The 15,269-nt window shown below is 43.8% G+C and overlaps 1 protein-coding gene across 4 annotated transcripts in view; it reads right to left on the reverse strand.

Annotated features, from left to right (window-relative positions):
• The window catches only part of ncor2 (nuclear receptor corepressor 2), a 90,568-nt gene that overhangs the window by 14,544 nt on the left and 60,755 nt on the right, over window positions 1-15,269 (reverse strand). For 2 of the 4 annotated variants that reach the window (XM_085293742.1, XM_085293741.1), the window contains exons 17-27: window positions 14,332-14,394; window positions 9,050-9,192; window positions 8,783-8,921; window positions 7,768-8,194; window positions 4,939-5,059; window positions 4,105-4,366; window positions 2,887-3,051; window positions 2,284-2,411; window positions 2,056-2,155; window positions 1,765-1,872; window positions 1,217-1,320 (exon numbers count right to left, since the gene is read on the reverse strand). In XM_085293742.1, the coding sequence (XP_085149868.1) occupies window positions 1,217-1,320; window positions 1,765-1,872; window positions 2,056-2,155; window positions 2,284-2,411; window positions 2,887-3,051; window positions 4,105-4,366; window positions 4,939-5,059; window positions 7,768-8,194; window positions 8,783-8,921; window positions 9,050-9,192; window positions 14,332-14,394 (1,760 nt within the window). Of the gene's footprint in view, window positions 1-1,216; window positions 1,321-1,764; window positions 1,876-2,055; window positions 2,156-2,283; window positions 2,412-2,886; window positions 3,052-4,104; window positions 4,367-4,938; window positions 5,060-7,767; window positions 8,195-8,782; window positions 8,922-9,049; window positions 9,193-14,331; window positions 14,395-15,269 lie in introns of all 4 variants that reach the window. The other 2 variants (XM_085293739.1, XM_085293738.1) reach the window with 1 other exon arrangement.

The raw sequence follows: 15,269 nt of genomic DNA on the forward strand, positions 1-15,269 counted from the left end.
GAATGTAAAAACAAAGAATTACCAGATTTTTTTTTTTTTGCCTTATTTTTGTTTTTAAGAAAAATGAGAGCCACATATGAGCATATTCGTTTAAAATCTTGATAGAACAGTAGCAGTATAATGTCCTCATAAGTGGATAATCAGGCCCTTGTAGAGCAAAATTCAGTATTTTGGTCTAAATAACCCAAAATGTGATGGCCACATATGTGGACACCAGATCCTAGGAGGTTAAAGTCAATAAAAGCCAATTCATGTTTTGAGATATAACACGAAAGGGTCAATGACATCAATCATGTGGTTGGAATTGAGTTGGAGCCAGCATGCACCTTGCTAGGTGGAGGCAGTGTCAAAAATGTGTGACATAACAAGACCGTGGGCTGTTGTTGGCCCATCAGTCAGAAGGAAGAGCAAAGTTTTAACATACAAAGACTCCTGCAGAAGCCGTCTTTGCTTTTCATGTTGTATTTTTTTCCCCCTATCTTTGATTTTCTCGAGATCTCTGCTGTCACTCCTTTCCCTTTCCCAGCCTGTTTATTAACAAATCGGCATTCAACCAATGCACAGTGTCATCTATGTCGAGCAATGTGCAATTGAGATTTTGGAGGACTGCACAGGAGTAGCGCCGCTTGAAAAGCACTCTCCTTATATCTTCACCTAGGAACAAAAATGAACTTTTAAGCTTGACTTAAGAAACTGATTTGATTTAGATCCTAGCCGTACGTGCTAGTTATGATGTCAAACAAAAGCAGGTCACTTCTAAACCTGCATACTGGGGAATTATTTATAAGCGTGTTCAGTGAATTTGAAAGGTTGCTCGGAGGTTCCTCGAAAAGGGGAAGAGAACAGTTTTCCAGTTGTGTTGTAATGCACAACTCAAACTAGAACAGAGTCAGCAGAATATTATTAACAAACACGAGGATTGCCCCACCCAACAAACTGTACATATGGGAGACTGTTGCAACGAGAGTTGTAACAGTGGTCAGGGATTATCTGTAGGTTACATCATCAAACCAACAGCCTATGAGTATTTTCAGTGGAAACAACAAGAACCTTTACATGAGTAAAATTCTTTGGAAAATACAAATAAGCCTGTTGTTATTTTCTGAATAGAGTTTGTCTCTCCACTTTTGTACCAATTTTGAACTTTATACTGGAGCATTTTTAACTCCAGTATAGCAGCTATATTACAAGGACTACTTCAGCGGTCAGCACTCACCTGAGTAATGGAGCCGCCTCGATAGGGAATTGGGGAATCAGGATGCAGTCTGGTCCCTGGGATGCCTTTAGTGATACTACCCCCCTGAACAGCTGAAATAGACGCTTTAAGGACAGTAAGAGAGAGACAGCTGTCACTATAATCCAACATGTAAAGTCACATTAAGAGTAAAAAAGAGGAATGCATTTAACTGGAAATAAATATTTGAAACTGTTTTGCAAGACCACCCGAAAAGAAAAAGTTGAAGCATCACCGAGTACAATCACTTCTGCACATACAGATTTGGGCAGTTTCTCTCAATCTTCACATTTTCCCAACATCAGTGAACTCAACTACCCACTGACTTTATAATAAACAGATAGATGAATGACCAGACAGAGAGAGATTGAAAGTCTAGCCTAGGTTACATTCAGTACATTTAGAAAAGTCACTCCAATTTGGTGTGTTGGAATAAAAAGCAAGTCATGATTTGACTTTGTTCAGAATCTGTGGCTTATTGCTTGTAATCAGTATGGCAGTAAAACAGTGGGAAAAGACAGAGCACCCACCACGTCCAGCAGCACTATCATGAGATGGCCCTTGGGCTGACAGGTTATCAGCTTGGGAGGACGAGCTGTGAGGGGACAGCTGTTCCTGCTTTACTATTGGAAAACCACCTGCTATATATTAGATTACAGAGAGAAAAGAGAACAAAATGAATAGGGACAATTTTATTATCCTTTATTTATCCAGGTAAAAGTCTCATTGAAAGTAAAATCTCATTTTGAAGACAGACCTTGCTGAGAGGGGCAGGGCACAATAATGAGAGAGTATCAATCCCCTCAGCCAGATTTACTCACCCCCTTTCCTCTGATCCATCCAAGGCACCCCCATCGGTGCGGAGGGCATCTTCCCATGGTCCAACCCATGAGCTGGGCTGTGCAGCTGTACTGGTGTGCCCTGTTTATTTAATTAAAAAAAAAATGTACATGGTCATAAGAACAATATGTAGGATCACTGATCAAAACAATTACATGATTTCTACTCTCAAACTATGTCTACTTAATGTTATTGGTGTGGTGCTGTACCTGTGTGATAGAGCCTCCTGGCTTGGAGGAGGAAATGAGAGGTGGAGGCTCTGGCATTGTGAGCGGTCTCACTGCTGCTAGCCTTCCGCTGTCCTGCGGCAGTGAGGGGTGGCCTGATGGCTGGAACGCTGGCAGATGGATGAGATTGTGAGAATGAGATTTGAGCAAGTGATCTTTAGACAAAGGCTTAAAAAAGCAAGTTAAGTAGACATGGATTTGCTAAATGTTCTCACAGTACAGATAAAAGATTATGTAAAGCAGCGGTCCCCAACCTTTTTTGCGCCACGGACCGGTTTATGCCCGACAATATTTTCACGGACCGGCCTTTAAGGTGTCGCGGATAAATACAACAAAAAAAACTTAGTACCGGTACCGAAAAAAAGAAGATTTATTCATAACACACGTGAAAAGACCCAGGAAAACTGAGTTAACGATAAAAACAATAACAAAATAATGCTGAAAACCGATAAAAACCCTGAAAACCATACATTTCAGACCTGAGCCTCAACTCTCGCGGCCCGGTACCAAACGATTCACGGACCGGTACCGGTCCCGGTCCGAGGCCCGGGGATTGGCGACCACTGATGTAAAGAGAATGCTCACAGTTGAAGTGGATCAGGTGCTGGTCATGAGTGCTCTTGGACATGTCTCGTGGGGACACAGGGTAAGGGGATAGAACTGAGCGCCCCAAGTTAGAGGTCCTCGGGTCATCAGGGCCGAGTGCCTGCTTCTTAGCTTCACTGTGTGGAGAGAATGCTGGGGGCTTTTCTGCAACAGTGACACACAAGGAGAGTCAGGACCAGGTAACAACACACAAATGGTTATCCACTAATCCAAGAAGTTGTCCTTTGGCCATTACCAACACACTACTGTCCACACCTTCATCAATGTCATCATAAGAATTACAAAGAATATCTCATGCTACCTCCCAGACAGAGTGACACGCCACTGAATTAGTACCCTTACTTAATACAATCACACCATCCCAGTGCTAATATTTAAAGTGAAATCCAGCTGAGGAGAAGTTAAAAGGCAATGGATGAACCTACTTAATCCCTGCAGGAGGAGCAGCAACTGCTTCTCATTGCTCTGAATGGACATAAGCACACCACAGATCATTAAATCCTCACAGCATTTTTACAATCATCAAATCCTCAATTTTTTAAATCCCCACAAGCGCTTACTTGTAACTATTACTTCCCCCACACGGTGATTAAATGCTGAGAAATATCAATAGATATCAGCTGGAATACATGTTTATATCTGTCCTTATGTTAGCATAAATGAATGAAAAAGGACTTTGGAGTTCACAGCTGCCGTGCACATGCTGGTTATAAAAGACCTCTCTTTGTGTGGACCTTTAAAAGTCCATTCAACAAGCTTACAGTAACTGCACTGAACCAGACTGTATTCCCTTTTGGGTCAATAGCAATACCAGATCATTTATCAGTTCCCTCTCCCTGAGTGTCCCAGAAACACTTCAATGCCCTAAACACTAGAGTACACAGACTCAAGGTTACAGGATGTAGCAAGGACCAACAAAGTAAAACTAGATCAAATGCAACTAGAACAGCATGTTGTACTGCATTTTCATTAACCTCATTTTAAAAAAATAATTTCATTAATCCTCTAATCTTGTTTTCATAAAACACCAAGCTGTACACCCTGCAGTGGAGTGACACTAAGGTCATACAGAACAGTGATAAAAAGGATCCAAGCTGAAAACCTAAAACTGTGAAGAACTTGTGTTTGCAACTTCAGCAGGTAAATATAGTTTCTAGGCAATAAGAGAAGTTTCTGTTGTGATGGAGGTGTGCATACCATCCTTTTCGCCGGCAGAGGGGCTGCGCGGGCGAACACGTGGGCTGTTGCTGTGCAGAGCCTCCCTGTCTCTGTCTGCCTGTGGGGTATAAGGCTGCTGTTTGCCTGGCTGGCCTGGAAACTGCTGCTGCTGTTGCAGCTTGACCTCCTGGGAGGACTCCCCATGAGCCATGGTGATCTGTTGCTGGTACAGTGCCAAAGCGTGGGGAGGCAGTAATGCCTTCCCACTCTGCTGACCCCCGTGCACCGAGGCTTCTTGCATCTGCACACAGGGCGACAAGAAAATAACAGAGTTACATATGTGCCACACATATAACACAAGCCCACTCCTATCCAGGAGCTGACATATGGTTAGCCACATAAAATATCTGATAAGCATGTCAGCTAAGACGCATCTCTTATTTCTTGACAAGCTAAAGTTTCCCTAATGGTCATTATCTCATTTCTCGTTATCCTCCATCTGGTTGGCTTATCTTATACAGTTATGACTTAACAATTTCACCTACTATGGTGTTAGCCTTGTAAGCAGAGAGACTTTGATAGGATTCACAACTGCAATGAAAGATTGTGAGTGCGTGAGTTCATCAGTTTTATGTGGCGAAGACACTTTCAAAGGCTGGGAAAGCCACGATGCTCTTCACTTAAAAAGGGACATAAAGGTTTATAGGGACACAATAACAATGCTCATTATCAAGTCCATATGTGTATTCTTGGATTCTAGCAAAGTAGTTCTGCATGAGTCATATTAAATAAAAAATAAATAAATACATAAAAAAGATCTGTAACTGTTTGAAACAAGAACTAAAGCTAGCAACTTTAAAATTAGCAACTCACAATAGGTGGTATAGCAGCTGCTCTCTGTTTCAGCTGTTTCAGATCCATGGGCTTCTGTAGTGGGGATGATATGACCCCATCATGAGTGTAGTTCAGTAGGCTTGGCCGTGGAGACATCATTCTACACAGACGGACAGAAATAAGTTAGTGGGAGTAAAGAAGAGGTTGAAAAGAAGAGCATACAAAATCACTTGTTTAGTTTTTCCACCCACTAATGTAGTAGGATGTGTGCTGACATAGCCTGAGACCATGGGAAAAAAGTAAAGATTCATATTGATGTATTACACATCTGTCAAAAAACACAACAGACTCTGAATTACAGTTAAACACACAAATCGATGCACAGAACCACGCATGCACGCCCCCCCCAACCCTCCCCCTTTTGTTTGCCTTGGCAGAGGGCAGCATTTCCCTGAGCTCTGCCAGTACATGCAGTCTGCTGTCATGGAAAAAACTGAACAAGTACCGTGCAAACACGACTAATCAGTTCTCCTACGCACTCTGACACCAATTTCTAGCGGCCTCATTCACAGACACATACGACATGTTTTATTAATATTATTATTTAAAATATATATATATATATATATATATATATATATATATATATATATATATATATATATATATATATATATATATATATATATATACATATATATACATACACACACACACACACATATATATACATACATACACACACACACACATTTTCATACTGATGTGCAAATAAAATCCTTGGCTAATAGAAAAGTGCAACCTGTGGTACATGAACACACAAACACAGCTTGCCAAATATGGCTTCAATGCTGTACAGTGTAGCTAGGCAACTACTACCACTTCAAAGCCCTCACTGCTTTGTGTTCTTATGTCTGCTGTGTCAGAACAGAGATGTAAGATACCCAAGAAAACTCAAAAACCAGAAGATTTTTTACAACAAAGCTCTCAAACTGGTATAACGATGTAAACAGGGGAAATAAAGCAGGGAAGGGATACACTGATCAGCACTCAATCTGCCTAATACTGTGTAGGTCCCTATTATGCCAGAACAGCTCTGAGGCCTTTGGAGCTTGAACATGGCATCATTGTATCTTATGACTGCATGGCATTGGTGATATTGGAGTGTTTGGGTGCTGCTGTGGTATTAGGCCACTGTGCCTCATACTTTTATATGCAACAGATGTTTGATAGCATCATTGTCTGTAGAGTTTGGAAACAGGCTCACTGTCCAGAGGTATTTCTTATATTCTCGAGATGGTTTTCTGATATGTTTTTTGCTTTCTGTTGGAGGACATTAAGGTACAGCCATTTTTGTTGATCTGCAACAGTGTTAGGTGGGTGGTAAATAGCAGTAAAAGTAATAACCACATAAATACCAGGGAAAAGATGTCCCTGTAAAATTCAGGGTTATGGCTATAAGCCTGGTCCTCTGATTAGTGCTGATGGTTCTCACTATGGGCCTCCTGCATGACCTCATCAGAACCTCAAATGTCCCTATTCTTGAGAACAGCTGCAGCCTGAGGGGCTGGTACTTTGGGAATCCTGAAAATGCAATGCTGGGGGAGACGCTGCCTGTGCTGCAACCAAGAGGCCTTGGCAGATGACAGAGGTGTCAAGGAAATCCTTTTTCCTTTGTCATTAGGGTGGGGAGCCCAAGCCAGCATGCCCGCCCCACAAGAACCATTAGCCCCATGGCTTTCCCAGTAGCCTATATTCCCACTTTCTGGAACTGGAGGACATTGTCGGATGTAACAAATATTTCTTCCCACATAGTGGTATCTGGTTTAGCTATCTTACCCTCTTCTGAAGGGATGTTGATCTTAGCAGCTGTGTGCTTGCACATGTCCTGTATGTTGCGCTATAAGGTAGACAGCGATGGAGGTTTAGTTGGTAGTGAGGGAGTTGGAAATTATAGTTAGAAGACAGGAGTTCTGAATCAGCTGACTCATCTCCATCATTGTTAGCGTCGCTTCCCAGGATAGCTCTAATAGAGAAAAGCCCTCACATCGTCAGTCTGCCACCAGCGATGGGAAAGAATTAGCTACTGGCTCAGAGTGTGCTTCTGCATAAAAGTCCTTAGGTATTAGCACTTTTCCCTGTGGCAAAGCTGCCTCACACACCAAAGGGACACTGCCCTGCAGGTTAGCCTGGTGAGCGAGCCTGCAGTGGCACAATTTGTGTCATAAAGGAATACAATGGATACAGATTTGGGGGGAGGTCAAGGCAGCCTCAGCAGTCTACACATGCCACACAAACTGGGTGTGTATCTCTTGTTGCTGCAGAGAGACAGATTTCCAACTTCACTCAGGTTGTTAGCCATAGACATGCTGGTGGGCCTGACAATCGGCTAAACAGCCACCAAACTAATGTGCAGGGAAGAATACTGCTGTTCTTTGGGTAGCGCAGACTAAAAAGTAGTGCTACTTATTTTATACAGTATTGCTACCTAATAGGGTACGGCTAGAGCCGTTAGCTTAGTACCCAAAGAACAGCTGCCAACAGGCTTCCGTGAGAAGAGAGAAGAGGTTTTTGAATGACATCTCACGCTATGTCACACCCCATTATGTGGGTGTCACTGAGAAAGCCTATAGCAGGTGGCGTAATAGTATTTCAGCTTCTGATGAGGTCAGGGAGGAAGCATTACCCCATAGTCATGAAACAAATGCGATGAAAGAGAATACTGCATTGTAGAGAGAGCATCCATCATATTCACTTCACGGGTCACAGTTTTAATGTTGTGCCTGTATAAAATTGTTGCTTTAATTTAAACAAATGGGAAATTACCATTTACCATTATCCACTATATCCATTGCTACGAACCCTCACCTGTTCTTATCTGTGTTGTCCGTCTCCTCCACCTCATCAGCACTGCAAGTGGCACTAGAGTCACTGTCTCCATGGGAGCAAGTTTTGGCCGCATGGTCCTTCTTGGAGTTCTTGTTGGAGCTCTTGACTTCCTCCGTGCCTGCAGTGGGAGGTTTTGTATCTGTGGCATCACTGGGCGGTGTTGGCTGCAGCTGGTCTCTGTTGGGCTCCCCTGTTTCAGTCTTAATCTCCTGTTTAATGGAATCTGCATCTTCCTTGACTGGAGGTTTCTCATCCCCTGCCTGACTTGTGTCTGCGAGGTCCTCCTTCTTGTCGCCAGTGTTTGAGCTGCCCTTTGCCTTGCTTGAGGCTTCCTCCTTAGCCTTGCTGTCCTCAGACGAGTGCGGCGAGGGCAGGCTCTCCGTGTCAGAGCTGTTATTGGCTCCACCTGGCAGGGACACAGGGTTCGAAAGGAAACAAATTAGAGGTTTGTACTACAAATGTTTTATCTCCTTCACCTTTTTTCTTCCATTTTTCCTCTTATCTCTTTCTGCTAAAGAAGATTTTTCGCAGTGCCAGTCTTCTGCCTAATCAGGTTTCACTGTACAATAAGGGGAAAACAAAACCAATTGGAATGATGGATGAAAGCCCCCAGGACTTCAGTGCTCTATTGAGGAAGTACAGTCTACGCAGTACACTTCTGTCAACAAACTACAGCAACGTTTCATGATCATTTTCCCATTTGTAAACCATGATTCTTTAAGCCAACGTGAGCTGCTCAAACACTTTTTTCTGTCATATGAAACGATGCCACTTTATAAAGTTTGTGTAGAATAAAATGCAATTTAAAAAAAACAACTCTGGCATAAATTCTACATTTACAACCATTAATAACTAAACTGTAAGAGAGTTATTAAGTCTATGTATGCAATCTAGTTTGTAGTTCGGCTGTAGTTGTCCTGAACATTCAATGCAATACAAACAACTTTGTAGACAAAATAGAAGGCTTAAAATCAAGGCATAAGGATTGATATACCTTCTCCATCCTCGGGGGCTTCTTCTTCATTGCAGCTGGCTCCTGAACCCTCCATCTCCTCCTCCTCTGCTGGATATGGGGCATTAGTTTCCTCATTCTGTGAGGCTTTGCCTCTACGACGGGCCTTTCGTTCCTTCTCCTGGGTGAAAATAAGCCCAAAAAAAAAAAAAAAAAAACTCAACAGAAGCAATCTTACAGTATAACATTACACAAAGTATAAAATTCATTTTATTTTTTTTAAAGGCTTGCGGATGTCATTTTGATTACCGATTTCATTTTATGCTGCTGCAGAATTTCATCCAGTTTCTGCCTCTTCTTGTAGTTGAAGTAGAAGTTCTTGCACTGTGACACGGTCTTTGATCCCACCATCTTGGCGATGGCGGACCAATTCCTACCATACTGGAGAAGGCCTAGAATTAACAGATGGACAGGCAGAGGGATTAGGATAGACATACAGAGACAGACGTGTGGATGTGGCCCTTGATGATCTGCTATTCTCTCTGCAGCTGTAAAAGATGTAAGCTGTGCAAAGTGCACTGCTTGTGACGATTGTAAATTTAATGGTTATTTTGGCTTATATACTATCAACGCCATCTCTAATCTCTTCAAGTGTACAGCGTTGCCATTGTAAATCAATAGCCAAGAACATCCGTCTCTATACAGCTGTCTAAACTGCGGCACAGCCTGGGAGTTTTACCCACAGTGTAACATAGACACTGTTCCACTCTGCCAGGAGCACCATGGCTTATTAACATAGATTTCCAAAGTACAGACAGAGAGTGAAAGAAAGAGAGAGACTGATAAAGCAAAAAGGAGAGGGACGTGCTAGTGGTAGGTAAACCGCCAGTCAAACCAATGACATCACTAACTCACTCCACTGGGGTCACTGTGTGTCATATTCTAACTGACTTTGATGTGACCCACTTCCAAGAAACCCAAGTCCTTTACTCAGTCAAGCACATGATTGGGCCTTACACAAGAGTCTACAGGCACCCGCTGGGCCAGGGCTGTGATAGATCAACCTGTCATGAAACACACAAGAATGTAGGGACGCACACATAAAGTGTGTATATGTGCTATAGTAAGATATGCAGAGAGCATTCAGTGCATAAAGACAAGTAAATGAGAAATACAGATAGCATAGAATCTGCTCCAGCGCCCCCCTCCCAGAGTCTGCTGTTAGCTAAAAGGCAGCTCATTAACAGTGTGTTGTAAGAGGCTTAGCTTACACCACCCACTTGTTTCCTGTGCCAGCCTGACAGGTCCTGGCAACAGGACAGCTCTCAAAAGGTTGCTGGGGGCTGGTGGGTGGGAGGGGTGTTATTAACAGGCACAGAGCCAACACGTCTTGGGATAACCTTGGCCATGGGTTCAGAGGTCTCTGCATCTCATCGCTTAATGGAGGTAGTAGGACGACACGCAGAGCTGCGAGCCAAAGGAGAGGAAAGGACAGCTGTTTACAGCCCCATCAGTTCAGCTCTCATAATAATCTGAAAGCCTGAATCTGATACCAACACTGGATTGAGTAGTTAGTGATAAGACTATTACTAAGTAATATCTGCAATAAAAACTGATCTATTAGTTGTTTACAAGTCTCATTTCCTGGAAATGTTTCATAAGACTTTGTGTACAGAGATACTTATAACACTGATATTACGACACATAAAATGCCACCTAAATATGAAAAAGTTTTTTTTAAAACTGCACAGTCGTGTTTCACTCGCACAATAGTTGCAATTGTATTAACATTAGCACCTACATAAGTGCTGTGTCACACATACAGTGTGTAAATGTAATTTAAAAAAAAAAAAATCTCTAGCTAAAAGGGCTAGCAAAGCTATGAATCATGCAGAAAAAGTGGAAAGACCTATAATATTCACTGTTCGGCTGAGAATTTATTAATACTATTATAAAAAGAGCTGCCATAACAAGCTTGGGTGATCTTCATGTCTGAGCTTCTGGAGTCTAAAAGTGGCAGCGCACCTTGAAACTGTTAAAGTGGAAGAGGTTTTTCAGCTGAAATATTCATTGCTGCCACCAAAGGTATTGCTAGAAAAGCTTCTCCCAGGAAGAAAAGACTGGTTGGCCTGACTCGCTCCATGAGGACTGAGACACGTGACTGCTGATACCTAATAACCTTTTAAAGTCGGTGGGTGGGAGGGGGTGGACTGCCCTACAAGTCATACACCCTCGAAACTGATAAGAGTACACACAAAAATATATGCCTTCACACCAACCATGAAACAACGGTGGCATAAGAATAAGCACATTTATAGAAGTTAGATTAACTCTTCGCAGCATGCAGTGAAGCTGAAGTGCTAAAGAGTTCAATTTATTTACTGAAGGTCAAAGGTCACTTTGTGATGACCTCTAGCTATATCCAGTTTGATCCGCCACACGCAAGCACACAAACCACACAAAGCACAATCCCAATAAGTTATAGTTGGCTCAGGGCCTCAGTTGCTCAGAGCAACACACATGTAGCATACATCCAATCAGCTGTAAGAATACTGAAACAGGTGGTAGCCTCACACCCAATCAGGACATCGTATTTTCTTTAGCTCCTCCCAGATAAAGTCCAATCAACACCTGGTGCGGCCAGAAAGTGGTTATTCCTGTCTGTCACATGCCTGTCGCTCTGGTCGTCGTCTCGTGCCCCTGCTCTGGATAACGCTATCAGACGGTCTGATCTCTCGAGGGCCAGCAGGGAAGCTGTTCAGGGCTGGGCCTTCCGGATCCAGAGCAGAGGAGATGAAAACAGCTCAGTCTCAGTGTTCTTCTTGCCAGCTGGCTCGATACATGAGCCGGTGTCAGGTTGACATACTCTAAACCAGCACATGCTCCTGGCCTCTCCCCTCCTTTTCCCTCTCCCTCTGTCCTCCCTGTGCTTCGGTGAGTGCTGCTCTGTTCTTCTCAGTCGCTCCTCTCCCCAATGGCGGTCGTCTGGGAAGACTTCCACAGGAAAGTGGGACTGTGGGGCGGTTCTATGTGCTCAGCCTCTCTCTCCTCATCTGATCTCTCCTCTATCTCTCTTTTTTTCCCTCCCTCCCTCTTTCCGTCGGTCTGTCCCTCCCCCTACCTCACTCTGCCAGCAGGCACCGCGGCATGCACATACACACACATGCACACACAACCGCATGAGTGAGTACAAACTCTCTCTCTCTCTCGTTAATACTCTAGCACACAGACACAAACATACACTCGGGCAGTCCAAGAGTAAACAGAGAGAGAGAGGGGGGGGGGGGGGGGGGTGGAGGGGGGGGGAGAGAGAGAGAGAGAGAGAGAGAGAGAGAGAGAGAGAGAGAGAGAGAGAGAGAGAGAGAGAGAGAGAAGCCTGGTGAAAGCGAGGAAACACAGAGAAAGCAGAGCCACTGAGCCAGAGAGACAATGGAGAAAGGGAAAGGATATAGAAGTGGAGAGTAAGCACAGAGAGAAGAGTGGGGGCAGCAGGGGTGAGAGAGGGAGTTGATGTTGATACCATGAGAAAGCATAAAGGCTTTCACATTTTTCCTGACTGACCTGCTTTTCATCTTGAATGTGACCTCTCTAGTTTATAACAACACACAGTGAGAGGAGAGAGAAAGTGAGTGGGGGAAAGAGGCGCTTGCCAAATCTTCCACAGCTCTTGCCAATCTGGGCTGTTGCCATCTTCCCAACCGAGAGACAGAACGAGAGAGAGTTGGAGCAACGGCGGAGGAGAAAGGGAGAAAAGATAATATGGCATTCTCTACCTGCTGCTCCTTTAAATGGGTTCTTCCAGCATGCAGAGCTGGGCCTATTATCCAGCTGCCTGGCTGCCCGCACCCAAGCGAAGCCTGGCAGATTAGCACACTTACATAAATGCTGGCCAAGACTGGTACGCACTCCAGCACACACAGGCATAGCCTTTGCTACACATTACTTGCATGTGCCCACATTCACGTAGGCGTAGGGTGGTGGGTTTAAGACAGAGTTACAAAGCCTGCTCATCTCTTGTTTGAGGTGCCAATCTTTGACTGGGGAAGACAAGGGCGATCCATCTCCAAGTGTGGCCATGCCATCCTCGAAGGCACTGCTGGCTGGCACTGCCACGCAGGAATGGTGAGGCCCAGCCAGACACTATAAATGCCATTATTCAGATCTGGTTAGCTCAAAGGGATAAACACATTAGCATCGGGACACCTAAACCTCTTTAAAACATATACATGTCAAGCACCTGCTGCGGAAAAGCACCTTGACAAGCTTATTCAAAACTAAAGCGCAACTGAGGAAATGGGAGGACGGAGGTTGTGATCTTGGAATGTCTGAATTCTTGGAAAGGGAATCCCTTTTGACAGGTGTGGGGGTTGTTGCTAGAACTGATGATAAAACGACCTCCTCCTCCTCAGCCCTTGGTACTGTAGCTGGGGTTCTGTGGTTACATAAGCCCTTCACAGAAGCACCGCTCCCACAGAGCTGCCAGGCTAATCCTCTTGGATGGAGTGCCCCACTAATCCTACAGCAGGAGAATGGAACTGAAGACATTAACCAGGATTACTACACAGGACCGTGTTCGAGCCAGGCTAGTGCCAGTTATCACAAAATAACCTCTTAACACACAAACCTGCACAAACACCCAAGTAGCAATTTGCAGGAGACGGGACACAAAGCACAAAGCAGGTGCAGACTAAATGGGATTTTAATATCACACTGGAGCTTCTGATAGTTGTTTGCAAGGCACCTCATCTGCTGTTCAAAACATTCAAAAACAGGCCTGCCAGTCGCACAAAGCACAATGACACATCACCTATAAATTACCACAAAGCAGCCGCCTTGTGAAACCCAGTGAATCATGTGCAGAAGACCTAGCACTACAAAGAGGTAGTTGATCAACTTTGCCCACTATTTTAGAAGTTATCGAAAAAGGATACATTTATTGTGAAGAGTAAAGAAAGATCTTTATATGCAATGTCACTGCCAACACACACACACTCACCTTTTCTTGCAATATGTAAACGTGTCTTTAAAGCATAGTAAACATTACTGCAGGTAAAGGGCTCATTGAATCAGCAAATGAGGGTAATGTACTGCATATTAAAAAAACGAAACCAAAAAAAAACAAAAAAAAACAAAAAAAAAACAACAACTTTAAAAGCATACTCAGAGAGTGCAGGTGCAAGGAAAACTGACAGAATGTCAGTGACCTTTATGAATCAGCCAGTAATCTTCAGTGAGAGACAATAAACAGCCGCATTCGTTAATGACTGCCGTATTCGCAGGGGTTGGTTGATAAGGGGTAGACTTTACAGCCTCCTTGATAAAATACAGGCTTGCCTTGACCCAGAGACACAGGGAAACGGCTCCAAAAAGCAGCAGACTCCGTTCAGGCAGACTGACATACACATGCATAGACATAACCTAGCAGCACGTGGTGGTTGCTACCACACCAACAGGAAGTCACAGCCACATCACTTGTCTATGCTTTCGAACAGTGCTTGAAGCTGATAAGTATTCTTTGCGTTGACGAGTTTATTATAATACATAAAACATGCAATAAAGCTACTTCACATGAGAAAAGAAAGGTGTCTTACCTTTTTTGGCAGTTTCCATCTCTTCTTCAGTCCAGCGAGAGCTCTCATTCATTTCAAGATTGGCTGTTAAAATTTTTTTTTTAAAAAGACAAAAAAAAAAAAAAAAGACAAAAAAGGAGAACCACCAAGTTAGAGAAGGCGGGAGGAGGTGGAGGGGGGAGTGGGGAGTTGTCACTATGTCTGTTAGGGAGTGACTGACGAGAAGAAAGACAGAGAGAAATTAAAGAAGAAAAAAAGAATAAGAGGGGGAGGGAGGCTTGAGTTGCTTGCTAGTGAAGCACTGCAGCATGGGTCGCTAGGGACTGTTTGTTTTAGATGGTGGAAGCAGGAAATCCAAGGAGAGAAGTCAGTTAATGATTATAGACATAACAACTGGCTTCTTTCGCTGCACAGGCCATAAGCCAGGCTGTCCCTGGCCTTCCATGACAGGACAGCGCAGCAGTAGTCTGTGCTCACGTGTCCTCTATATGGACCTGTGAAGGGCACATTGCGCCAGCTAGCACTTCTGCTAGCAAGGGAGCAAACAGTGGCAGGGGTGTGGCCGCTGACTGAGAGCCCCTACAGCCCGAGTCACCAGGGGATTCTTTGTGACTACACCTGCAGCATGTATGCACAAATGCTGAAACATCAAAAATGCCATCCTAGCCTGAAGCTAGTTTGTCTGTGTGTGCACAGCTTACACACCATCTGTTAGAACATGAAACAGAGCTAAGCAGGGGGACAGTGCTGACACACAGTCCTTTATTAATAGTTCATCTTTTGCCAATAGGATTTTGTGTGCGTACCTAATGCTGCCACATTTTACACCCATTACGATTTCTTTTTTTTATGGTGTTTGAGTGACAGTCAGGCAAAAGTAATGAGTTTAAGACTGAATAAGACAACACGAATAACAGACAAAGGATCAACAGTGCACTCTTGTGGTACGGGACCAAAGA

This window comes from Mchenga conophoros, linkage group LG12, assembly GCF_057382185.1.
Source record: "Mchenga conophoros isolate Kocher_MC1m ecotype Shallow Benthic linkage group LG12, M_conophoros_male_GT1.1, whole genome shotgun sequence".
Lineage (NCBI taxonomy): Eukaryota > Metazoa > Chordata > Actinopteri > Cichliformes > Cichlidae > Mchenga > Mchenga conophoros.